Source organism: Ovis aries, chromosome 4 (genome assembly GCF_016772045.2).
Source record: "Ovis aries strain OAR_USU_Benz2616 breed Rambouillet chromosome 4, ARS-UI_Ramb_v3.0, whole genome shotgun sequence".
Taxonomy (NCBI): Eukaryota; Metazoa; Chordata; class Mammalia; order Artiodactyla; family Bovidae; genus Ovis; species Ovis aries.
Window position 1 is genome coordinate 94955475 of NC_056057.1, and position 25549 is coordinate 94981023.

Below are 25549 nucleotides of genomic sequence, written 5' to 3' on the forward strand. Positions count from 1 at the left end.
GTCTACCTCTCCAGTCACATTTAACCCTCTCTCTCATTGACGGTGTTCTTACACAAATAAGATTTGGTAAAAATGGAATCCTATTCCCAAGCACTTTTTAAAATATTAGTCACTGTAATGTGCAGAATTTTAACATTTCTGAAAATATTGCCAGCCAAACTGAGCATTCATGAGTAGTTAGTTGCAAATGAAGTATTTAAGACCGAACAGCTAATCTCTCCCTCTCCCCTTTAAAATTTCAGAGCCCTTATGTGTTAATTTTCTCTAGCTTAAAATAATACAAGTGTATTTAATTATAATTCTTGGAGTCACAGTGGACTAAAATCAAAATGTCAACAGGGCCGTATTCCATCTAGAGTAGAATCTACTTCCTTGCATTTTCCAGCTTCTAGAAGCAGCCAGGATTCCTTGGCCCCTTCTTCCATCCTCAAAGCCAGCATTGTAGCATCTTTAAGTCTCTCTCTGGCTCTTGTTCTTCTGCTTCCTTCTTCCAAGTATAAGGAAGCTTTTGATTATATTGGGCTTTTGTTGTTTGGTCACTAAGTCCGACTCTTTGTGACCCTATGGACCGTAGCCCACCAGGCTCCTCTGTCCATGGGATTCTCCAGGCAAGAATATTTGGGTGGTTTGCCATGTCCTCCCTCCAGGGGATCTTCCCAACCCAGGAATTGAACCCACATCTCTCACGCCTCCTCCATTGGCACTTTCTTTACCATTAGTGCCACTGGGAGGAGAAGGCAATAGCAACGCACTCCAGTACTCTTGCCTGGAAAATCCCATGGGCAGAGGAGCCTGGTAGGCTGCAGTCCATTGAGTCTCGAAGAGTCGGACATGACTGAGTGACTTCACTTTCACTTTTCACTTTCATGCATTAGAGAAGGAAATGGCAACCCACTCCAGTGTTCTCGCCTGGAGAATCCCAGGGACAGGGGAGCCTGGTGGGCTGCCGTCTATGGGGTCACACAGAGTTGGACACGACTGAAGCGACTTAATAGCAGCAGCAGCAGCAGCAGCAGTGCCACTGGGAAGCCCCTATCTCAGTAAAATTGGGGAGGGGACTAAAAATTTAATCAAAAATATTGAACTGTTGTTTTGTTTTAAATCCAGTCAATCCATAGCTTTATTTCAGGATTTAGCCAACTGCTATTGTCAGGGTCATGAAAGACTGAGAAACTGTCATAGTTTGGAAGAGACTATGGAGACAGGACAACTGAATGTGATGTGGATCCTGGAATTGAAAAAGGCCATTTGGAGAACTTTTGAAATCCAAATAAAGCCTGTAATTTAGTTAATAGTATTGTACCAATGTTAATTCATTAGTTTTGATAATTACTGTGGTTTTATCAGTTAACATCAGTTAGAGGGATGTGGGTAAGTATATACGGAATGTGGGTGAAGTGTATAAGGAATGTGGGTGAAGTGTATATGAAGAAAAGCTCTTGCACTATTTTTACAAATTGTTTTTCTAAGTCCATAATTATTTCAAAACAAAACAAAAATTTTTTTTAAAAGACAGCATAAGGAGTATAAGCCACAGAGTGGAAGATGTTTGCAAAGGACTCAGAATCAGAATCTGTAAATGACTTATACAGATTAACAAGGGAAAGATCCACAATCCGTTAAAATAGGCAGAATACTTGAAAGGCCTCTTCATATAAGAGGATATCCAAATGGCCAATAAGCATAAAGATATGCTTGGCAGTACATGAGAGTTCCAGTTTCTCCAGGTTGGAACCCTTGTGCATTGCTGATGGGAATGTAAAATGATGCAGGTTCTATAAAATACAATATGATAGGTTCTAAAAAAATGAAACAGAAATTTCCATATGCATCATCAATTCCACTCCTGGGTGTATACCCAAAAGAACTGAAAGTAGGGTCTCTTAACAGGTATTTGTCCACCTATGTTTGTAGCGGCAGTATTCACAATAACCCAAAGGTGCAGACAACCCAAATGTCCATCAATGGATGAATAATAGATAAACAAAATGTCTTGTGTACATACAATGGAATATTGTTGAGCCCTACAAAGAATGAAATTCTGATATATGCTGCAATACGGATGGACTTTAAAAACATACTAAATGAAATAAACCAGACAAAAGGACAGATACTGTATGATTTCCCTTATATGATGTACCTACTCAGATTCCGAGAGAAAAAAAGGTAGAATAGTGGTTACCAGGGGCTGGGGGAAAAGGGAAATGAGGAGTGCTTGTTTAATGGGTACAGAGTTCGGTTTGGGATAATGAAAAATTCCTCAGAATGGCTGGTGGTGATGGGTGCTCACAGTGTGATTGTCCTCGCTGCCACTGAACTATCCACTTTAAAATCTTATAAGATTTGCCATTTACCACATGCACAGATACACGCAAACAGTGTTTCAGGCCTGTATTCCTAATCAGTATAGATGCAGAAATCCTCAATAAAATACTAGCAAGTCAAGTTTAACAAGTCATTAAAAGGGTCTTAACACCATCATCAGGTGAGATTTATCCCAGAGATGCAAGGATGGTTCAGGATCTGCAAATCAATCAATGTGATACCCCACACTAACAATACAAAGGCAATCATCTCAATAGATGTAGAAAAAGCATTTGGCAAAATTCAACATCCATTCATGATAAAAACTCTCAGTGAAATGGGCTTAGCAGAAATGTAACTCAACAAAATAAAGGCCATAAAAAAATGTGCTCAGTTGTGGTCGTGATGGTAGTGCTGGTCATAAGATGCAGATGAAAAATCACGGAGTGACACCATTACTTAGAATGCCTAAAATGTAGAAGATCGACCATACTAAGCACTGGCAAGGATATGAAGCAACTGGAGCACGGATATCCTGCTGGTAGGACTACAAAATAGTACTGGTACTTTGGAAAGTTACTTGATATTATCTACCTAGCTGGACATATGCATACCCTATAACCTAAGCAGTTCCTCTCCTACATACATACCTGTGTCCGACAGAAATATTTTCATGTGAGTACCACATGACATATACAAGAACAGTCACAGCAACATTATTTTTAAGGTCCTCAAACTGAAACCAACTTTCAACAGGAGAATGGATTCAATAAATTAAAAATATTCATGCAATGGGTGTATTTTAGGCTTCCCTGGTGGCTCATTGGTAAAGAATCTGCCTGCAGTGCAGGAGACCAGGGTTCGATCTCTGGGTTGGGAAGATCCCCTGGAGAAGGAAATACTTTCCACTCCAGTATTCTTCCCTGGAGAATTTCATGGACAGAGGAGCCTGGCAGGCTACAGTCCACGGGGTCTCAAAGAGTCAGACGAGACTGAGCAACTAACACTCACTTTTTCACTTCACAAATAAATGAACTCTTGCTAAATCAACAGACTTAGATAACTCTTAGAAATATATTGAGCAGGAAAAAAAGTGCATCTTTTATGGTATTTATATCAGGTTCAAATATAGGCAAAATTGATATGTGGTGATAGGAATCAGATTATCTTTAGGGAGGAGTGATGACTGAGAGGGGACAGGCAGAAGACTCTAGGGTGCTGGTAATGTTCTGTTTCCTTATCTGAATAGTGGTTACAGAGCTGTGTTGACTTTTGAAATTTTATCAAACTGTAACTTTTGACCTATGTACTTTTTCTGTAGGTGTTATGCCTCAATTTAAAGTATCTTTAAAAAATAATGTAGTAAGAAAAAATTTTGTAAAAAATAATGTAGTGAGAGGTCTAGATTCCACATTTATTTAATGGCATTGTGCTTCATTAGTTTATCCTACGACTTCCTGGTAGCTCAGACGGTAAAGCGTCTGTCTACAATTCGGGAGACCTGGGTTTGATCCCTAGGTGGGGAAGATCCCCTGGAGAAGGAAATGGCAATCCACTCCAGTACTATTGCCTGGAAAATCCCATGGACAGAGGAGCCTGGCAGGCTACAATCCATGGGGTCGCAAAGAGTCGGACACGACTGAGGGAGTTCACTCATTCACTCACTCACTCACACCTTTCCTACCCTGAATTCAGAGCCCTGAGTTCACATCCCTGTCTGCTCTGATTCTCCTTGTTTTCATGTTTAAGAAGCTTTCAAGTTTAAGCTTGACTTTTTGAGGACAGTTTTAGCTCAAGGTGCTAACCATGCAGCAAACTGAACTCTGACCTAAGTGGCACCCTAGGAGCTGTGTCATAGAGGTTGAAGATTTAAGTCCACACTCCACTCCCAGATTGTAGAGGACTTAACAGGGAGTGGGAAAGACAGCATGCACCATTTAGTGTACTGCAGTCTCTGAATTGCTTAATTGTAACAGCGACTGGGTTAGTCAGCGGTAAGGAGATTCATTTTGGAGTACTTAGGCCTAATTTTGTTATGATGTTGTTTATGGCTTTGTCCATTCTTACACCTACATCCCTTTTCCTTCCTTTGACCCTTCAGATGACTGTCATATGTTTTATTCATCTGGAGCTTTACTCTAGGCTAGCTGTTCTTTGAGTAAGTTCATTTTTTAAAAAAATTCAGCACATATTCACTGGTATTTGCTGTGCTTGGAATACAGAAATGAGACACATAATCTCTTCCTTCAAATTACAGTTCTAGTGTGGAAATAGATAAATGTTTAGTTATAGTATTAGCACTGATATGTGCTATAATCAAGATCAGTTTGGGTGACTGCTCAATAACTCATTGAATTGATTCTTTTTTTTTTTTATGGTCATGTCATGCAGTTTGTGGAATATTAATTCCCCAACCAGAAATTGAACCCAGACCCCCAGCAGTGAGAGTACAGAGTCCTAACCACTGACCACCAGGGAATTCCCTATAATTGATTCTTAACCTAGACCTGGAGCTGGTAATACGTGCTGAAGGAAGTTAGAGTGTGTGTGTTCAGAGTAGGGATCAAGGGAATTCAGAGAGCTGGGGGCTGAGGCTCAGGGATTTACAGAGGCTAAATCATGAGGGTCTTGTATATCATGCTAAGGAGTTTGGATTGTATTTGGAAGATAGTGGGGATCTATTGGGGCATTATGAATGAGGAATTATGTGATCAGACTTTAAAATAATTGTGCTGATGATAATCATGGATGAGTAAGTTAATTTAATAAATTGAAGTAGAGTGTTACAGGAATGGAGTTACCTAGGCCCTGTTGGGTAGTCCCAGCAGTGTTGGCATCATCTGAGAACTGTTAAAAATGTAGAAGCTTGGGACTTATTCCAGATTGACTACATCAGAATCGGCATTTTTAACAAGATCTCCAAACAATTTGTAGGCACGTTCAAGTTTAAGAAGCACTGATTTAGATGGATAGGATGATGGTCAGGCTTTAGACAGCTGGTATGAAGACAACAGGTCAGACTGCAGGGGAGTATGTGGAGAATATGCTCTTCTATGGGGAATTGCACTCACCCTCCGCACCAAAGGCACACCAGGTACCCCTCCTCATCCATTACCTTTCACCTTAAACAGAGCTTCTCTGATGTGACACTCCCAGTAGGCATAATTGGTACCCTTGCCATATTCTCCCGTAACAATTTTACTTTATCCCTTTTCACACTTTATTTTTGGTAATTATTTAATTGCCTATCTCTCTCCTGAACCATGAAGGCAAGGACTGTCTTTCTATGCTGCTTGGTGCATGACAGGCACCCAGTAAATACTTGTGGTTCCGTTGAAAGATTTTACTGTGTATAAGAAGAAAATATGTATTTGAGTGTGTTGGGGGAACGTATGTGTTATATTTATTAATAGTAAAAGTAAATGTTAAATAGCACTGATGAGTTCCAGGCACTGTTCTATGTGTTTTATATATGTTAATTTATTTGATATTATCAGCAATCCTATAAGAAGAGATTCTTAATGTCCCCATTTTAAAGAGAAAACAGAGGCACAAGGCATAAGTAATATGCCTAAGGTTACACAGTTGGTAACTGATGAATCAAGATCGAAATTCACCTGGTACTACTCTGCTATGCCTAGTTTTAGACAAAATAGTTCCCTGGCAGTATGCTGAGTGCTGTGTATTATATGTATTGCATAGGTGTGTGCTAAATTGCTTCAGTCATGTCCTTTGCGACTTTATGGACCATGGCCCACCAGGCTCCTCTGTCCATGGGATTCACCAGGAACAAACACTGGAGCGGGAAGCTGCCACATCCTCCCCCAGGGGAATCTTCTCAACCCAGGGATTGAACCCACGTCTCATATTTCCAGCATTAGCGGGTGGGTTCTTTACCACTGATGCCACCTGGAAAGCCCATTACATGTATTATTTAATCTATATAACATCAATGTGCAGATGACACTGCTCTTATGGCAGAAAGTGAAGAAGAACTAAAGAGTCTTTGATGAAAGTGAAAGAGAGTGAAAAAGTTGGCTTAAAGCTCAACATTGAGAAAACTAAGATCATGGCATCTGGTCCCATCACTTCATGGCAAATAGATGGGGAAACAGTGGCTGACTTTATTTTTGGAGGCTCCAAAATCGCTGCAAATGGTGACTGCAGTCATGAAATTAAAAGACGCTTGCTCCTTGAAAGAAAAATTATGACCAACCTAGACAGCATATTAAAAAGCAGAGACATTACTTTGCCAACAAAGGTCCGTCTAGTCAAAGCTATGGTTTTTCCAGTAGTCATGTATGGATGTGAGAGTTGGACTATAAAGAAAGCTGAGCACCGAAGAATTGATGCTTTTGAACTGTGGTGTTGGAGAAGACTCTTGAGAGTCCCTTGGACTGCAAGGAGATCCAACCAGTCCATCCTGAAGGAAGTCAGTCCTGAATATTCATTGGAAGGACTGATGCTGAAGCTGAAACTCCAATACTTTGGCCACCTGATAGGAAGAACTAACTCAATGGAAAAGACCCTGATGCTGGGAAAGACTGAAGGGAGGAGAAGGGGACGACAGAGGATGAGATAGTTGGATGGCATCACGGACTCAAAGGACATGAGTTTGAGTAAACTCTAGGAGTTGGTGATGGACAAGGAGGCCTGGCTTGCTTCAGTCCTTGGGGGAGGGGAGGGTCGCAAAGAGTCGGACACGACTGAGTAACTGAACTGAACTGAACATCAATGTGAGGAGAGTTTTATTACCTGTTTTATGGATGAGGAAGCAAAGGCTCAAAAAGTCATACAGGTTACCAAAGACAGACACACTGCTTTTAAGTAGTGGAGCCAATGTTTAAACCCAAGGGTTGACAGAGGATGAGACGGTTGGATAGCATCACTGACTCAATGGACATGGGTTTGAGTAAACTCTGGGAGATAGTGAAGGACTGGGAAGTCTGGCGTACTGCAGTCTATGGAGTTGTAAAAGTCAGACATGACTTGGCGACTGAACAACAACAACGATCCAACTCTTAAAGCCTATGGTCTTTAAGACCACGTCTGGAATATAAAAATACCTGTGGGATATGAGCCTTAAGATCACTGAGGAACCGAGAGGTGGAATGTCTGACATTTAAGTTGGGGGTGTGAGGACTTAACAACTCCAGTTGCTCAGGTTACATGGGCATTTCAAGTTTGAAGGGGCAAAGGAGATTTAAAGTCTAGCAATTTCAGCCAGCCTCATAATTGACCAGATGGAACTTTGGACTCTGATGGTTAGGAACCTCAGCGTCTACAGTAAGCTGTAACTTAGGTGACTAAGGATTAGTTATTGCTTTTTCTTATGACCTTGAGAAACCAGATGGATTAGAAATACTGAATGTCAGAACTGGAAGGAACCAGTTCTCACCTTCCACAGTGCCCTCTTACCTACCTCCCTCTTATTTTGTAATAAGGAAACTGAAGAAGAGAGTAGGTGACTTGCCAAAACCTAATAAAACTGTTAGTGACAAGCCAGGAATAGAGGACAGGGTCACATTCCTGTATTCTTTGCCCTGTGCCTTATGACTCTCTGGGCTTCGGATTTATTGCCCCCTGTCTAAAACTCTTCTGCCATCGTAGTTGCTTCTTCACCACATTGTAGTTACTTCTGGTTCTTTTTGACTTTGGGCCCTGGACATATTAATTTTTTGTCCTTTCCTCTCCAGCCTCAAGCATATACTCTCTCCAGCAAGTTGTCTGATTAATTTCATGATGATACTAGTGTCAAGGTAGGAACACCACTGGCACATAGAACTTCAGGTTGATCTTCTTAAAATGAAAATGAGATTCCTTTGAGCTGTTGACAGTCAGTTTCTGTAAGACTTGAAGACCACAGGAGCAGGTGCAGTTTGTGTATCCTTTTGAAGTTGCAAACTGCTAAATGTTAAGGCTGGTTATTATAGATAATCACATGCAGGGGTCTCACTCCTGCTCTAGCTATAGGTATATCTTTTAAGGCACTTTAGTAAAATTAAATTAGAATGAAAACAACTTTATAACTATTCATAGTACCTAAACCTATACACTGTGCCTTATACAGTCCCACTCAGTTAATAGACTTTCAGTTCTCAATTGTAATAGGTACTGTTTTATTTTTGTTTGAGTCATTACAGAAAGAAGGTAATAAGTATAAGGTATAAGAAGGTTGCAGTTTTCAAATGAAGTCTATTTTAGTTAAAACCTTACACTAAAAGAATGGTCTTCCTTTTAATCCACTTTATCAAATCTGACACTCTGATCACAGATGGCCTTATCAAAACTGAAACCCTGACCTCAGATCATACCTTCACTTCATTGACTTTCTTTATCTTGCTGTCATTCATTGCTTCACTCCATAGCTCCTCCGTGACCACAACTGCCTTTACTTCCACCCTTGCTATTTTCTCTTCTTCTTATTGCACCTGCTCTCCACCTGCCTTGTGATCTCTAGTCCTTTGACACCTCTGCATTCACCTAGTCCAGTGGTCCCCTTCTGTTTTCAGTTGCCTTTTCTCTAGTCTGGACCTCCAGGTCGGTCATTTGAATTCTGTCCTTTCTGACATCTCTTCCATAGAAGTTTCCTTCCTCTCCTTCATTCTGTACCTAAAGGACCATTCTCCTAACTAGGAAAGACCTTAAAGGGCAATGAATCTATAATCCTAATCACAATATTATGACTGTCAACTCTAGAGAAATTATCTCTGCAGTGGGACTTAACACTGTAAAGAGTCGAAAGGGGACCAAATGAAATCTGTGGTACTTTCATTGGATAATATACTTTAGGAATTAATTAAGAAGGTAAAATAGAAGAGACTTACCAGGTAGCACAGTGGTAAAGAATCCACCTGCCAGTGCTAGAGACATAGAGATGCAGATTTGGTCCCTGGGTCAGGAAGATCCCCTGAGAAGGGCATGGCAACCCACTCCAGTATTCTTGCCTGGAGAACCCCATGGACAGAGGAGCCTGGTGTGTTACAGTCCATGGGGTCGCAAAGAGTCGGATATGACTGACCACACACAGAAAAAAGATTAGGTCACCTTTTTTCTAGTTTTGTCTTATTTCCAAATTTATGAAGTGTGTAGGGAGGAGGGAACTAGTATGGGGTCATAAGGAGGAAGCAGCTTCTGAGGTCCTAAAGACTACTGTGTTGGCATCCTGTTTCAGAAACCAGACCTGGGGATAAAAACAGCATTGAATAGGGGCTTAGAGTGGCGCTCATCTTTGTTAGAAATGGAAATATAGGGCGTTCTCTGGTGGCTCAGTGGCTAGAGCTCCTGCTGTCACTGCCAAGGGCCCTGGTCAGGGAACTAGGATCTCACAAGTCACGTGGTAGGGCAAAAAAAAAAAAAAAGAAGTGTCGTTGATTTGCAATATTATATTAGTTTCAGGTGTACAATATAGTGATGCAATATTTTTATAGATTATACTCCACTGAAAGTTGTTTTACAGTGTTGGCTATATTCCTGTATGTGTGGTGTATGTGTGCTCAGTCATGTCCAGCTTTGTGAGATCCCATGGACTGTAGCCCGCCAGACTCCTCTGTCCATGGGATTTCCCAGGCAAGAATATTGGAGTGGGTTACCATTTTCTTCTCCAGAGGATCTTCCTGACCCAGGGATCAAACTCACATCTCCTGCAGCTCCTGTATTGGCAGGTGGATTTTTTTACCACTAGCGCCACCTGGGAAGTCCCTGTAGCGGTTCAGTTCAGTTCAGTTCAGTTCACTCAGTCATATCTGACTCTTTGTAACCCCATGAGCTGCAGCACGCCAGGCCTCCCTGCCCATCACCAACTCCCAGAGCCCACCCAAACTCATGTCCATTGAGTCGGGGATACCATCCAACCATCTCATCCTCTGTTGTCCCCTTCTCCTGCCTTCAATCCTCCTTTCCCAGCATCAGGGTTTTTTCCAATGAGTCAGCTCTTCACATCAGGTGGCCAAAGGATTGGAGTTTCAGCTTCAACATCAGACCTTCCAATGAACACCCAGGACTGATCTCCTTTAGGATGGACTGGTTGGATCTCCTTGCAATCCAAGGGACTCTCAAGAGTCTTCTCCAACACCACAGTTCAAAAGCATCAATTCTTTGATGCTCAGCTTTCTTCACAGTCCAACTCTCACATCCATACATGACCACTGGAAAAACCATAGCCTTGACTAGACGGACCTCTGTTGGCAAAGTAATGTCTCTGCTTTTTAATATGCTGTCTAGGTTGGTCATAACTTTCCTTAGGAGTAAGCGTCTTTTAATTTCATGACTGCAATCACCATCTGCAGTGATTTTGGAGCCCCCAAAAATAAAGTCAGCCACTGTTTCCACTGTTTCCCCATCTATTTGCCGTGAAGTGATGGGACTGATTACCAGTGAGGAAATAGAAAGAGGGATAGGGGATTTGGAGGCATAAACTCCTGTGCGTAAAATAAAGAGACAGCACTAGTCTGACTTGGAAGTGCTGGTTTCCCCTAAACCTGCCTACTCTGTAGTAGCTCCTGACTAGCCTCAGGTGATTTCTAGTGAGCATCTTTATCTCTGTAGCTGAAGGCCCTTAGACTTTCGTGTGCATAGCACAGCAAGCCAGCAGAGGGAGCTGTGGTCCTAGAACTTTCTTTTGAGCTTCTAAGTTTTGGTTTTGACTGAGATCCTCTCCAACTCCATCTGAATCTCCTGTGCAGTAAGAATTTAACTTGAGATATGCCTGGGTTTGGTGCCAGACCCCTGGTGTGAGCAGATGGGGAGCTTCTGCATAACTGTTTAAACTTGAAAGCCATAAGGAACTCGATTTCAAGGAAACGCCTGTTTACCGTGCAGATCCAAATCAAGCAACTCTCCAGAAATGGGTGTGCCTTCTTGACCTCGATCCTTATTGATCTTGGTATCAGCACCTCTAGTGACGCATCCTGAGGGGCGGGAGAAAGTTAACAAGTGCCTTATACACAGGGAAAAAGAGGAAGCCTGACTGCTGCTGCAGAAAGTCCCCACTGGGGAGGAGGGGATACTGTTTGGGTAGCATTAAATAGTGAGTGCTCCATGGAAAGTTCAGTGCCTGGGTGTAGAACCTTGTATCTGCTCTCATTTTGAATCAGAAGCAGAAGGTTTGCAGCTGGCCAGTCAAGGGGCTTGTCAGGCAGTTGACTAATGATCTTGATTTTAATAGGAAGACTTTTAAAGGGGGTGCAGCTTCTGCTAGTTACTGTGAACTCCTGAATCACTAGATTTGGCTCTGCTTTTTGGACACTCAGAAAACTCGGGCACTTCCAAGCCAGCTTTCCCTTTTGCTTCAGGACATAGATTACCCAAGCCTGCACTATGGAGACTGGCGCCTCAGCTTTTCACGTGCCTGAGTGGATGGTGAGTTCTTTGGTCACTTTGCTTTTCCCTCTGTTTCTTGATAATGACAAAAATAGGGATCATTGTGAGAAGTCCCTCCCAAGAGCTGTGATTGGGGAAACAGTTATTACTGTAATTTCTGATTAATTCCTGGGTCACTCCTGCTGCTTTCTTTGCTTTTTCTTTTTCTAAAATTAATTGTAAATTATGAGTGAGCTGGAAGGGCCTGTTGCCTGGTTGTCTGGACTGGACTGGAGCTTCCCCACTGCTCCTGGTGTACTGCATGGATTGTGTTACACTGTGATTGCATTGCATTCTGTTTACAAGCAGATACTTAGTTTATTTCTCATGGGGGTAAAGAAAAAGAATAGAGAGTGGGGGGAAGAAAAAAAACAACTTGTGGAAATGGTGTGCTTTCTCTCTCTCAGGTCTGAAAAGATTTAAGTAGTTTATCCCCTATCTGCCTAGTTTTCTCCTGCCAGTCAAAACATTTTCCCAAGTAGTCTTGTACACGTCTTTCTAAAAGGAGGAACTATAAAACTCTCTTTAAATTAATTTATTTTTTGGCTGTGCTGGGCACGTGGGATCTTAGTTCCTCAACCAGGGATCAAACCCATGCCCCTGCAGTGGATGCACGGAGTCTTAACAACTGGACTGCTGGGAAGTCCCTATATAGCTCTTTTGGTACTGTTCTTTAAAATACTTTATCTGCTTGATGAATGTTTTTAGTAAGTTATTTGTTGATAAGAACCAGCACATAAAACCTAGTATTTTCGATCCAACTTTAGTTTTTTATATAAAAATAGCAACCACCCTTATGTTCCTAACTGCTTTCTTCCACGTTTAGCCTGATTTCTTACAGTCTATATACCAATTTGTGGTTTATATATATATGTATGTGTGTATATATATGTATATATAATATGTATGTGTGCATGCTAAGTTGCTTCAGTCGTATCCAACTCTTTGTGACCCCATGGACTTTAGCCCGCCAGCCTCCTCTGTCCATGGGATTCTCCGGGCAAGAATACTGGAGTGGGTTACCATGCCCTCCTCCAGGGAATCTTCCCAACCCAGGGATTAAACCCACATCTCTTGCATCTCCTGCATTGGCAGGTGGATTCTTACCACTAGCGCCACCTGGGAAGCCCCATAAAATATGTATAATGTATATGTATTTCCCTATTGAAAACTACTTAGACTATGTACAACACATTCCAAGTTCTTTTCAGTGTTTATGGAATTATGGACTTAAAGAAGTGACCACCAGTAATGAGTCTGAGTATATAGTAGACCTAACCGAGGCCCAACTGATGAGCCCACATTTCGATTCACATACCAACTATTATTATTTCTGTTAGGGTTATTCCTGTTGTTGTTCTTAGTGTTGTTCCAGAACCTTGTACTCAGTTTTAAAACATTTGATCTAAAGAAATCCTACTTATCCGCAAGCTTATTTCAAATAGTATAGTGTTTTAGAATAACAGGAAAAAATTCAAATAATAATTCTAGCTGGATTTCTTTATAAATATTTATTTTTATTTATTTGGCTATTCTGGGTCTTTAGTTGTGCTGTGTGGGATCTAGTTCCCTATGCAGGGATTGAACCCAGGCCCCCTGCATTGTTGGCACAGAGTCCTAGCCACTGGACCACCAGGGAAGTCCCTCTAGTTGGATTTTTGTTTTTGAATTTCCAGCCCTTCACTGATACCAAGAAGGGGAAATAGGATTCTGGTTTTCTTAAGTGAGAGCCCACATGAAGATATTAACCTTTGTTACTTCTATAAGAGAATATTACAGAATTTCACAGAACACTAGTATGTCAACTCAGTCAACACAAGTTTTACAGTAATACTTATTCTCATAAATAATACACCTCACTGTCTTACCTGCCAAGCACATCTTCTCAAGAGGAGCGCCTACTGGACTTTTACCTGTTTACCTTTTCTTTGTTTACCTGAACAGGATAACAGTCCTAAAGGAGTTAGTGTGACTACTGCTCAAGACATATGACCTAAGACTTCTCAGCTTTTAGAAAATATTCTTTAATAAAGCACAGCTCTGCTTTGTTTTCAACATGGCACCTCTTTTATTTAGCAATTTCCTGGTCTCTGTCTTTCAAAAATCAGGAAAATATCTTTGATCAGTAGATTTTTTTTTTTTTTAGCAATGATGAGGCAAAGTAGGGAGGTGCTTGGCCTCAATAACTCAGTTTTATCCTCTGAATTATTCCTTTGCCAGAGATTAACCTCTTGAGGCTTGCTTTCAGATATCACAGTTGTTCATTTCTGACCTGGTCTGGAAGTGCTTCTTTAGGCTGCCACCAGTATCCACTTAGCCACCAAAATGAGCCACTGAGCATTCTCTAGCGTACTGCCTATAGATTTCCAGACCTTACCTGTGACATGTTGGAGTACCCTTTAATCTCCAAGAGGAAACCCTGGCGCCAGTTATCACATTGGGTCAAAATTTCGATCAAAGAAAGCTTTTAACAGATGACTCCTGTTCCAGTTTACATATTAACATAATGAACTTTCCGCTGAGAACTATCCTTGCCCCCAAAGGAAATATGACAAGGCTCTCAAACTTTCTTTCAGGGGGAAAATTTAGCAGAAAAGGTGGATTATAATACCTCCCTTCTTATAAATGATCTGTAACAAAAAGGGACTGGCATATCCCTCAGAAGATAGGACTCAAGAGCACAAACAGCAGCTGACAGTACTCACATCTCTGACTCCTAGTAGGGAAATAAGCCAGGAGGAAATCTGAAGAACAGTCTTGAGACTTGACAAGTAGACCTTCGAGTTACTATTCCATCAGTCACTGGAAAACTTCTGCTAAAGCCTCTGCTCCCCAGCTATTTTCGTATAGCTTGTTCAGGCAGTTTTACTGCTAAAAGATTGGGAAACTCATCCTTTTAAAGATTGTCCTTATTAATATATTTTCACTTCCCCTGAGAAATTTTTAGTCCCTAGTGGTAGGTGAAAATACCTCCTCTCTTATGAGCATGGAGATCCGCAGTAACCTTTTTTTAAGTTTCTACATCTTAATATTTCCTCCTCCCACTTAAGCTCTTTGTAGTACCTAGTACTTTTCCGTAGGAAATCTGATTCACTTTCTTGATTGAGTACGCAGCCAGCCGGTTACCTGGTTTTCTTTTGCCTAGAAGTAATCCCTTTTATAGTTGAAGAATTTGTTCCAGCAGCTCATTTGGCTTGGAAGGGAGCAATGTCTCTAAGAATGCTTGAACCATATCTACTTGGAAGTGGGACGAAAACCTTTAAGGTATCTGCTAAATGGTAGTAGAGTTAGTTTCACTATAACTCTGGATCAGAATTGACACTTAAAGCAGAGACCCACTTGAGAAACTGATGAAAACTGTGGACCCACTCCCCAGGAAAATAGATACACAAACTTTTTGCATTCTGTTTTAGAGCATCTGGACATCCATGGACTCTAGGTGAAGAATTTGGATCTAAAAAAATAGAAATGTTAATATGTTATATTTGTGTACCAGTGTTTCACCTCCAAAACCTTTTCACATGCGTTATTTTATTTTCACAGCACACACTTGAGACAGACAAAGTAGGTATTATTGTTCTTATTTTACAAATCAGGATTATAGATGTTCAGTAACCCTGGAAATGTTAAGAAATGGAGATACAGAGAGAGAACCACTGATCACCATTCTTTGTAGTACTACTTTATATATTTGAAAAGGAATTAATTTGTTCCTCTTGATGTGCTCCTGTGTAGGGTAAATAGATCTTCTATCCTCCCCATAAGTCCTGATTTTTTTTAATGCATTAATCATCTATTCTTAGCCTTAATTTGTGGAAATCAGAATTAGATCCAGTTCTCTTTATGTCCTATGTTGTGTATAAAGAAAGGATCACCTCATTCCTTTCTCTGATCTTTGAAATAACTTTTTTTGCCTATGAATATGCTCCATGGTTACAGCCATAGGTAGGATAACATGGTTGGTTAAGGAGAGAGTTAAGAATTACGGTGACTTTAATCATGCTTGGAGTGTTCCAGCAGTGGTTCTTAAAGTGTGGTCCCCAGGCCAGTAGCATCAGCATCACCTGGAAACTTGTTAGAAATACAAAATCTTGGGCCCCACCCAGATTCAGTAAATCAGAACCTCTGGAGCAGGGCCTAGCAATGAGTTTTAATAAACCCTCTGGGTGATTTTGATGTATCTAAACTTTGAGAATTACTTTGGTAGATAAACGTGTTAAGTGGTAAGGCTTTTTTCCAGGAATAGTAATCTAAAATGTCTTCTGGTTGTGTTTGGTATAGATCTGCAGCTCCCTTTGCTCAGGCCCAGAAACTCAAGGCATTAGACCAGGAGTTCCTTTTCATCTGAGTGAGGAACCAGCTGAGTATACTAGGGTGCATATTCTTGGTTAGGAGGAGCAGATTAGAGACTCATCAAGCAAGCAGAAAAATACTGGTGTGTCTCATTTCCTGAAACTGTGAATAAGACACCAAGATTGTCATGGATGACAGTGAATAGCTATATCTATTCACTCATCTGAACAGCTGTATCTGTTCAGTTAATTTCCATTTCAATTTTTGGCAGTGACATTGGACAAAGTTGCTAATTAAAAGGCTGCTAGATTTCAGTTTCTTATATGATTTAGCCATTTCAGAATTGTGGTTTGATCAGAGCTTCAAGATAATCTGGGATGATATCCTTTTTGAAACCTAATCCAATAAGAAAGTAAATTTAAGGAGTAATTTTAAATTAAATAAATTTAAGATAAATTAGGGCTTCCTTGGTGGCTCAGCTGGTAAAGAATCTGCCTGCAATGTGGGAGTCCTCGGTTCGATCCCTGCATTGGAAAGATCCCCTGGAGGAGGACATGGCAACCCATTCCATTATTGTTGCCTGGAGGGTCCCCACGGACAGAGGAGCCTGGCAGGCTACAGTCCATGGATTTGCAGAGTCGGACACAACTGAGCGACTAAGCACAACACAGCAAGATAAATTAAGAGGGATGAGGTGGGGCTGAGTACACCCTGAATTAGGACCAGGGAAGTTTTTGATCTTCAGATCAGTATCACAAGGTTTGGTGTAGTAGAAAGAGCTTCGGTTCTGACATAAACACAGACTCACTTTCTAGTCCCCCTTGCTTGCTATGAGACTTCAGGCAAATCATTTGTTCTCTCCATACATTTGTGGTTTCCTAATTTGTCAATGGGGATAATGATGCCAAGTTTTTGAGACTATTATACGGTTTAATAGAAATAACAGATACACAGGCCATTGCATGGTAGGCTCAATAAATTTTAATTCCTTCCCCTTATTCTGTTCTTCCAGGGACCTTTTCTGTCAAAATAAAGATTATCCTAAAAAAAAGAATCTATCATTTTATGTTCTTTCTTGTGCTCAGAGAGCACTCATATTTTTTAAATCACATCTGGAATTTTGTGAAAAAGAAAGTGTTAGTAGCTCAGTCATATCCAACTCTTTGTGACCCCATGGACTGTAGCCCACCAGGCTACTCTGTTCATGGAACTCTCCAGGCAAGAATGCTAGAGTGGTATAGTTAGGAAATTTAAAATGGTATAACTACAAAGAATGTGAACAATTCCAAATAATTTCCAAAGCTATCATCTTAACAGCATCTATATGGAAGACCCCTGGAGAAGGAAATGGCAGCCCACTCCAGTATTTTTATGTGGAGAATTCCATGGACAGAGGAGTCTGGTGGACTGCAGTCCATGGGGTTGTAGAGTCAGTCATGACTGAGCAAACACTTCACTTTCATCTGGAAGACATTGGGGGGAATACAGAAATGATTCACAACCGAGGCCTGGTTCAGAGGACTTGTCTTCTAATGGGGAGATCAGTATGTATTAGATAACAATCTATTATGAAAACCAGAGGAAATAAGCAGAGAATGAATTAAACTAGACATGGAAGGAGCTTTGACTTTTGCTGGGATCTAACTAACCCAATCAGATTGCCTCACTCCTGGTCCATGCAGTGGTGATTTTCTGTGGCGCTGTCGATATGACAGTTCCAAGGGTCAGGTTCCAATGATGAACCTCCCCTCCATTTGCTGACACATCTGGTGGCATGCAGATGTCAGCATCACTAACCCCCTTTCTTAATCATCTATTCTAATTCAAAAATAAATTACTGGTTCTCTCTCGGGTCAATCTCCCATATCTTGGAGGTGAGCAACGATATTAAATTACTAAAAGTAACAAGTAAACTGAAATGGTCTCTGGAGAAATGCATGGTGCATTATTGTTTATTAGATAGCTGGTCCGTGGTTTGTTCTCCTACCCTTCTCATCTGGTCCATCTGCCTTCCCGGGACTATACTTCTCCAGCTCCTGTCTGCGCACTGGTCACTCACTGCATTAGCCCATAGCATCTTTTCATGACTAATTGGGAGTCACTTTTGTGCGCGGTTTTGCTTTATATCTTCTGTGGATTATTTTTATGAATTGTAAAGTTATCGGATTTATCGTGGCATAAAAGTCTCCACCAACTAGCTCTTGTATTTTCTTCAACTACATGCCCACCACTTCTAACTCCCTGTATACGTGTACTTGGTTCTTTGTCATCCTGGGCTCCTGGCAGTTCCCGGTTTCCTTTTCCTCTGTGTGTATCGCTCTGTGTACCTAGAAGGACCACCCCTTCATTTGACTATTTGATATGTAACAAGGTCGCTATGACCCTGGGGGCTCCGAGGAAATAGGAAATTCCCTATTGTAGTTGCACCTTCCATGAAACAGTTTTTGAAAAAGGCAGGCAGATCACTGGACACTTAATCAGCAACGCTCCTCAGATGGGACTAGAAACCAGATGTCAAAACCTGCATGAAAAGGTGCACAGTTAAGAATAGAGCACTGGTCTGAGGAAGCTGAGTTTCCTGGTAACAGGCCTGAGACCAGTGTCCCCAGTCTGACCAACACAAGGCCACAGAGTGTAGGTTAGGGCCTGCATGAGTACTTGGCTCCTTTTTCTTTTCTTACCATTTTTATAAATTCCTCACTGCTTTAGTGCCTCTGTAGTTAATTTTTTTCTAATGAGACTAGGTTAACTGCAGTCATCTGACTTGGAAAAGGAGGAGGTAAGGTTAAAAAGGAACCTAATTAGCAAGTTAATTATAGCAGGCAAAAAAAAAGTGCACCAGTTATATAAATAAGCTATTGTTATGCGCGTGCAAGTTGGGCCTTGTCAAGGGACTTGTTAAGGTTTAGAGGTCAGAGGATCCGTGTAATTAGGTGTTTAGGGGAAAAAAAAATAATAAAAGCAAAACAGCCACCAGAATTAGGAATGGCTGATGAACCACTAACAGAAATGCTTTATTTAATTGGGCTCTACTGCTGGAGGGGTTGCTGGAGCTGCTTCAGGGTTTCCAGGGAAGGCAAACCCCCCCCTCACCACCACCACCACCACGCACGCACACACAAAACTAGCTGGAACCAGAGCCAACAGAATTGCTGATGAGGAAAGTTTAAAGGCCTAGCCACAAGGGTCCCTGGACTGGAGAGGTGGCTGTAGGGCTGGTAATGTCATTATGCTGAGCAGCAAGAAGAAATACATTGTCAATGGCAACTCTGGGATTAAAGCCCAGGTGAGGCTAAGTTCTTATTTACCAGTCTTGCTGCCGCTATAGCCACTATTATAAAAAGCCAGTTGCTTTTCCCCTTCTTTCCTGCTTTCGCCCCTTCTTCTGGCATAAGGTGAGCTGCTCCTCTACAATCTCTCTCCCTTCCTTGCCTTGAAGCCTGTTGGAATGAGTCAGTCTTCTCTGAAACAGACGAGGAGGGGTCCCGTAAAGGACTTTTTGATTTCAGTTAAGGTAGAAGAGTTAGGGGTAGAATCTACCAGGGTACCCCAACTGGGGTAGGGAGATTACTGTATTATAAGTAAGAGTGAAAAGTGTAACGGCACTTAAACTATTGATGGGAGGTGGGCACCAGGGATGACGGGTTGTCAATAAAAGATAAACATTTATTTCTTGGGGAAATTATATAGCTTATTCTATATAAGTGGTTAGCCTCTTTCTAATGTTCTTCTGTCTTAAAGAAACTTGAGGTAGTGTCTGACAAGTAACAAGCTTTAGACCCCTATGTCTCTGAGTGGAGAAAGCCTACACAGCCTAATGTTTAGTGCCCCAAAATAGCCTGAACTCAAGAATTCTCTGGTGGGCTAGTGGGGGCCAGGGATTAGAGCCCTGCACTTCCATTTCAGAGGGCACAGTTTCCATCACTGATCAGGGAATTAAGATCCCATGCAAGGTATGGCCAAAAAAAACGTGACCTAGGTGGGAGGAAGTACTTGTTAATAGTGAGGAGCTTAATAGAGGAGAGAACTCAGTTTAAGGAAACTGGTTTAAGATGATGGTGCAGCTGTATGGCTATGTTGTTGGGGTAAATGAGTATGTGGCTTCTCTGAAGGCTCTGTGGTAAAGACTCTGCCTGCCAGTGCTCGAGACACAAGAGACTGGGGTTCAATCCCCGGGTCAGGAAGATCCCCTGGAATAGGAAATGGCAATCTACTCCAGTATTCTTGCCTGGGAAATCCCATGGACAGAGGAGCCTGGCAGGCTACAGTCCACAGGGTCACAAAGAGTTGGACATTACTTAGTGACTAAACAACAGATGGATTTGTGCCCACCGTCTCCAATCCTACAAATCTAGAGAAGTAGAGTGGCCCCCACTAGTGGTGTGTGGGTGGGAGGGGGTGGTATATATCTAAGGCAGGGTCTGGTCTGTCTGTCCCACTTTTTTAAAAGTAGGCTCTGCTGAAATTAAGGACTTATCGTGGCCTTTGGAAAGTCAATGAAGACTCATTTTCCTTGATGGGCTTCTAAAAAGGAATAAAGATATATCATTGTCTTGAACAAGGTTGGTGAAATGGAAGCCGAGGTTTTGAGCTTGAGTGATACTCCCCTCCTCATCTTCTTACTCACGTTCCTCCCCTTCTTGACTTTTGTTTTCCTCCTAATTTTTTTAACTTTAGACTTGATTTATGGTTACTTCATATTCAGTCAAGTACAGACTGTGAAGATAGGGTAAGGTTCATTGTTTTGATGCAAGGTTGACTGTTATGTCAGGGGTTTGTATCTGAGGATATAAGGTAAGTAATATACATAGCTCCTGCCTTTATGGAGCCTAGTTTGTACAATGATAGAAGTACATGGGAGTTCATGTACATTCCATGGGAGTGCACAGAAAGAGCACTTTCTCTTTTTGGAATAAGTTGCTATTTTAGTAAAATAATAAATTTCACTATTTTTCATTTTGGGAAATGCTTCTAACCTAGTGAATTTTCCTGTTGCTGTAAGCAATTTGCAAACTCTAAAGTAGTATGCAGGCTTTAATGGTTGTTAAAGCTATGAACAGCTTCGGGAGATGATGAGGGGCAGGGGAGCCTGGCGTGCTGCAATCCAAAGAGTCAAACAGCCCTGAACAACAGTAGCTGTGACAATGCTATGAGTTCCCCTAAAAGGCATGCTAATTGATTTGGCCTCGGTCTGATAGTTACCTCTAACTGCAGGAAATGTAGCCAATAGTTGTTGCAACCATCTTTTTTATCAGGAAAGGCAGAATCAGTTGGCAGATCTTTGGTTTTCCCTACCTCCATGCCAGTTGGATCCAGAATAATCTAAGCAGTTATGCAAACATTCAATTAGAGAAGTAGAAAAAGAAAAGATATTTGCTTAATGATACAAACTTTGACTTATAAAGTGTTATAAAGTATCAGCTGGAACTTCCAACAGTAGGAGAAAGAGATAAAATTTCAAGAAAGTCATAGACATTGTCCAAAATGTAGCCTCCAGAGTATTGAGGTTTATACATATTCAGTCTAGTTATCTACTCCTACATCTGTTATAGTTAATAAGTTATCAACCTTGTAGCTTTTAGTTTATTGTGATACCAAACATTAAAAATAATAAATTATTGTTTACTTATTAGTACTGAAAAGCTGGTTGATGCATTTTAGAAAGCCTTTGAAAAGCTCAAGTGACTACCTGCAAGAGTTACGAGAACAGAAAATTTGTAGTGGTGGGAGTTGGGGAGCCAGGGATGAACTGAATCTCCTGCTGAGTTTCACAGTTTACATGCCTTGTTTGTATAACCCTCTCTAAAACTTTGGAAATACTTTCATCTTTGTTGTATTTGTGAGAAGAATGGGGGTCACAAAATATCTTGATGAACATCATACAGCTAATGAGTGGCATAACCAGGGTTTGAATGCAGTTCCAGAAAGGTCTGTATGAATAGAAAGCTTTTTTTTTTTCGTTATACCATACTGTTTCCTGAGTATCTTAAGGCAGGTCACTCTGCCTTTCTTAATCTTATAGTTTCGTATCTTAAAAGGTTGGAATGTGTATGTCCGTGCTCGGTAGCTTCAGTTGAGTCCAACTCTGCAGCCCATGGACTGTAGTCCGCCAGGCTCCTGTGTCCATGGAGTTCTCCAGGCAAGAATACTGGAGTGGATTGCCATTTCCTACTCTAGGGGATCTTCCCTACCCAGGGATTGAACCCAAGTCTATGGCATCTCCTGCTTGGCAGGTGGATTCTATCTGCTGAGCCACCTGGAAAGCCTGAAGATTGGAATAGATAGTCTCAATGATTCTTTCCAGCTTTAATTTTCAGTGAAACTATAGAAAGGATTGCTGAGTATGACTCAACTTTCTAACCGTTTATTTTAATCAGAATATCCCATTCTCCCTTTTATCGTAAAAGACAGATAGAGAGTGGTTCAAGGATTTAAATTTGATAGAAACAGAGAAGAATGAAAAATCATTTTCTCCAACGAGTCTCTTAAGATTCCATATGTGGGTCAATACAAATAGATCATCTGTGAGGGAAGGTAAGATCCTATAATGCAAGCATTGATTTGGTATCTCAAAATGGATGTTCTTTTCCTTTATGTAACTAGAGTTCTTTTTCTTAGCAGATCCAATTTGCTGACCAGAAGCAAGAATTCAATAAACGTCCCACCAAAATTGGACGTCGCTCTCTGTCTCGTTCGATTTCCCAGTCATCGACTGACAGCTACAGCTCAGGTGAGGATTGAACTGCTCTGGACCCACCTGTGGAGGCTAATTAAGTATGATCAATGGACCCTCCTGTCTATCTAAGGCTAATTAGGTGCAATCAAAGCCTGTGCTCTGGCATAAACATGTTCATTCTCAATTGAAATTTAGACCAAAATTCTAGGTGTAATCTTTAGGTTTCTCTTGGGGATTCAGAGTGGAGCTTAATAGAGGCATGCTCTTCCAGTTAAGACAAAAGAAGGTGATTAAGGAAACTGAGTCTGATTTATACAGAGGGTGAGGATATGTTGCTCACCCTTGGCCTTCACTGAGCAGCATGTGTGAACGCTTGTGTTTTTTCTACTCTTTGAAAATGAAAGAGGGCTTCTTCATCCTTCCAACCTTCCTTCCTTGGCAGTGAGTTAAGTCCAATACACGGATCCTAGGCCTGAGTTACCATTTACTGTCAGATGAGTATGAATTTGTGAATCCCTTGTCACCGGTAACCATTGATGCAGCAGTGCCTAGTATGTGTCTGATCTAATCTGGAGCCATTTTGTTTTGCTCTTAAGTAGGAATGTGGTAGGAAGCTGAATGTTTGCCCTAATTACCTCTTACATTATAAATAGTAATATTCATTAGAAAATTTTAATCGTGACCTAAACTTTTGTTTTTCACACAAATAGGAAAGTGGTATTTGTAAAGTTGAAGAAAGCTTGTTTGAGACACTGTAACTTTTAGGTTGAATAAATTGTTATTTACACTCTTAATATTAGCATTTCTTTTTTTGTGTTTTTACCCACATAACTGAATAATATAAAGCACAGAATGTAAATCCCTAGGGATTACTGAATTTTGTAACTATCTTATTCTGCTGAAAGAACCAGCAGAATGATAAATAATTAAATAAATAATTTTTAATAGCTGTTGAAGATTCATGAACCAGGTAATAAAACTCTGGAAATTGTAATAATTGTGAAAATGTAAATTGTAAAAAAGTATGTACAAGTTAAACACTTGAGTTTGTGCATGTTATCTAAAAATTGAAATTAAACAGTAACAGTACTCAATTTTAACTCCATCTCAATCTCTTCCCTACATACTGGATCGGTATTTCCATCTATGCTCCTGCAGAGAAAACCTTCCCACCGAACCCCCATATGCAGGGAAGATAATTACAAAGTATCTATGTATGTAGGGATAGGTAGGTAGTTTCAGTTGAAGCTGAAACTCCAATACTTTGGCCACCTGATGTGAAGAGCTGACTCATTTGAAAAGACCCTGATGCTGGGAAAGATTGAAGGCAGGAGAAGGGGATGACAGAGGATGAGATGGTTGGATGGCACCACTGACTCAATGGACATGAGTTTGGGTAGACTGCAGGAGTTGGTGATGGACAGGGAGGCCTGGCGTGCTGCAGTCCATGGGGTCGCAAAGAGTCAGACACAACTGAGCAACTGAACTGAACTGATGTACATAGGGAAGAGTGAGTTTGATGCCCTTAGTTTCTAAGTGAACATATATTTGCCTGGTATTGCTCATTGGTGAGTGGTACTGGCTCATGTCAGCCTGGAAAAGTCAGACCTTTTAGGTTGAACTATGTGACATTGCCATTTCTGTAGTAAAACCTTATGTATTCCTTTAAGGATACTAAGTTCAGGAGCATGGAATCAAACCATCCTGGAACTTGGAAAATAAAGATCAGTTATTCACTTCCCACTGAATGCGGGAATTGCCTTGGTGGTGTCACTGACAAATGGCTATCCGGCCTCTTTGGGAGCATTTTAGATCATAGGGTGACCCTTGCTTAATCTAATAGTTTTGCTCCCAATAAGTTCTTATACAACCTCTGAGATTTAAAGATTTTGCTTAGAAATAAAAATCCTCATTTTTGGTTGCCTGAGTTGGGGGGCATCCCACTGTCCTGGTTAACCTCATCTGGTTATATTCCAGACTAAGTGTCCTTTTAAAAATATATGCCTATGAATATAATATTCTAGGTATAGTCCAAAATAATCTATAATAGGTGTTGTTTCCATAAACTCAGTGCTTTTAGAATGAAACCTAAGATTATGTTTCCTTTTTTTTTGCAGCTGTGTCACACACACACACTGTTACCTTGTCTTGTTTCCACATGAGCAACTGTCAAACCCTTTTAAACAAACTATGGATGGGGCTGCCTATTGCCTTGAGCCTTGGACTGGAAGTTAGGACAGACCTAGTTTCTAGGCTTTGATCAATGTGTGATTTGTTGTGTGATCCGGGAAAACTCTTGACGCCTACAATGCTTGTAGCAGAGGCAATGGGAAAGTTAAATGAGGTGATACAGAAAAAGCTTCATACTCATCAGACAAAAAGCCAGGAATAACAGAATTACTCACAGCTTTCTAAATATGAGAAGAAATGCAAGTGCATGTCAATAAGAACTTGGAACCCATTTTCAGCCTATGTTATAATTTAATTGACTATAGAAACTAACATTATTAAAGCCCCAAAGATGGATTGACTAGACTTCTTCCCTTCTCTGTTTATCTCTTCTCAGGTGAACTCATTCAGACTCATAGTTTTAAATACCACGTATTGGTGTTTGATTCCCAAATTTTATCTCTAGCGCAAATCTCTTCTCTGCACACTAGCCCCAGATACTCAAATGCCTGTTCAGTCCTTTCACTTGGATGTTTTACAGGTATCTCAACCCTCCCATGTCCTAAAAACTGAATTGCTGAGTTCCAGCCTTGCCCCTCTTCAGTCTGTTCTCAATGCTGCAGCCAGATTCATTTTTTTAAAGATAAGCCAGGTCGTATCAGTTCTTAGCTCAAAACTTTCCAATGGCTTTCCAGTCTCACTCTTAAGGGCTGAAATTCTTACAGTGGCCTACAAGGCCTTATACCA

At 40.9% G+C, this 25549-nt stretch overlaps 1 protein-coding gene across 14 annotated transcripts in view; it reads left to right on the forward strand.

The window, feature by feature from the left end:
- Nucleotides 1-25549, forward strand: part of AHCYL2 (adenosylhomocysteinase like 2) — a 188652-nt gene that overhangs the window by 118183 nt on the left and 44920 nt on the right. For 3 of the 14 annotated variants that reach the window (XM_060415120.1, XM_015095379.3, XM_060415127.1), the window contains one exon: nt 22576-22687. In XM_060415120.1, the coding sequence (XP_060271103.1) occupies nt 22576-22687 (112 nt within the window). Of the gene's footprint in view, nt 1-11354; nt 19244-22575; nt 22688-25549 lie in introns of those variants that run through there. The other 11 variants (XM_060415121.1, XM_015095380.3, XM_060415126.1 and 8 more) reach the window with 5 other exon arrangements.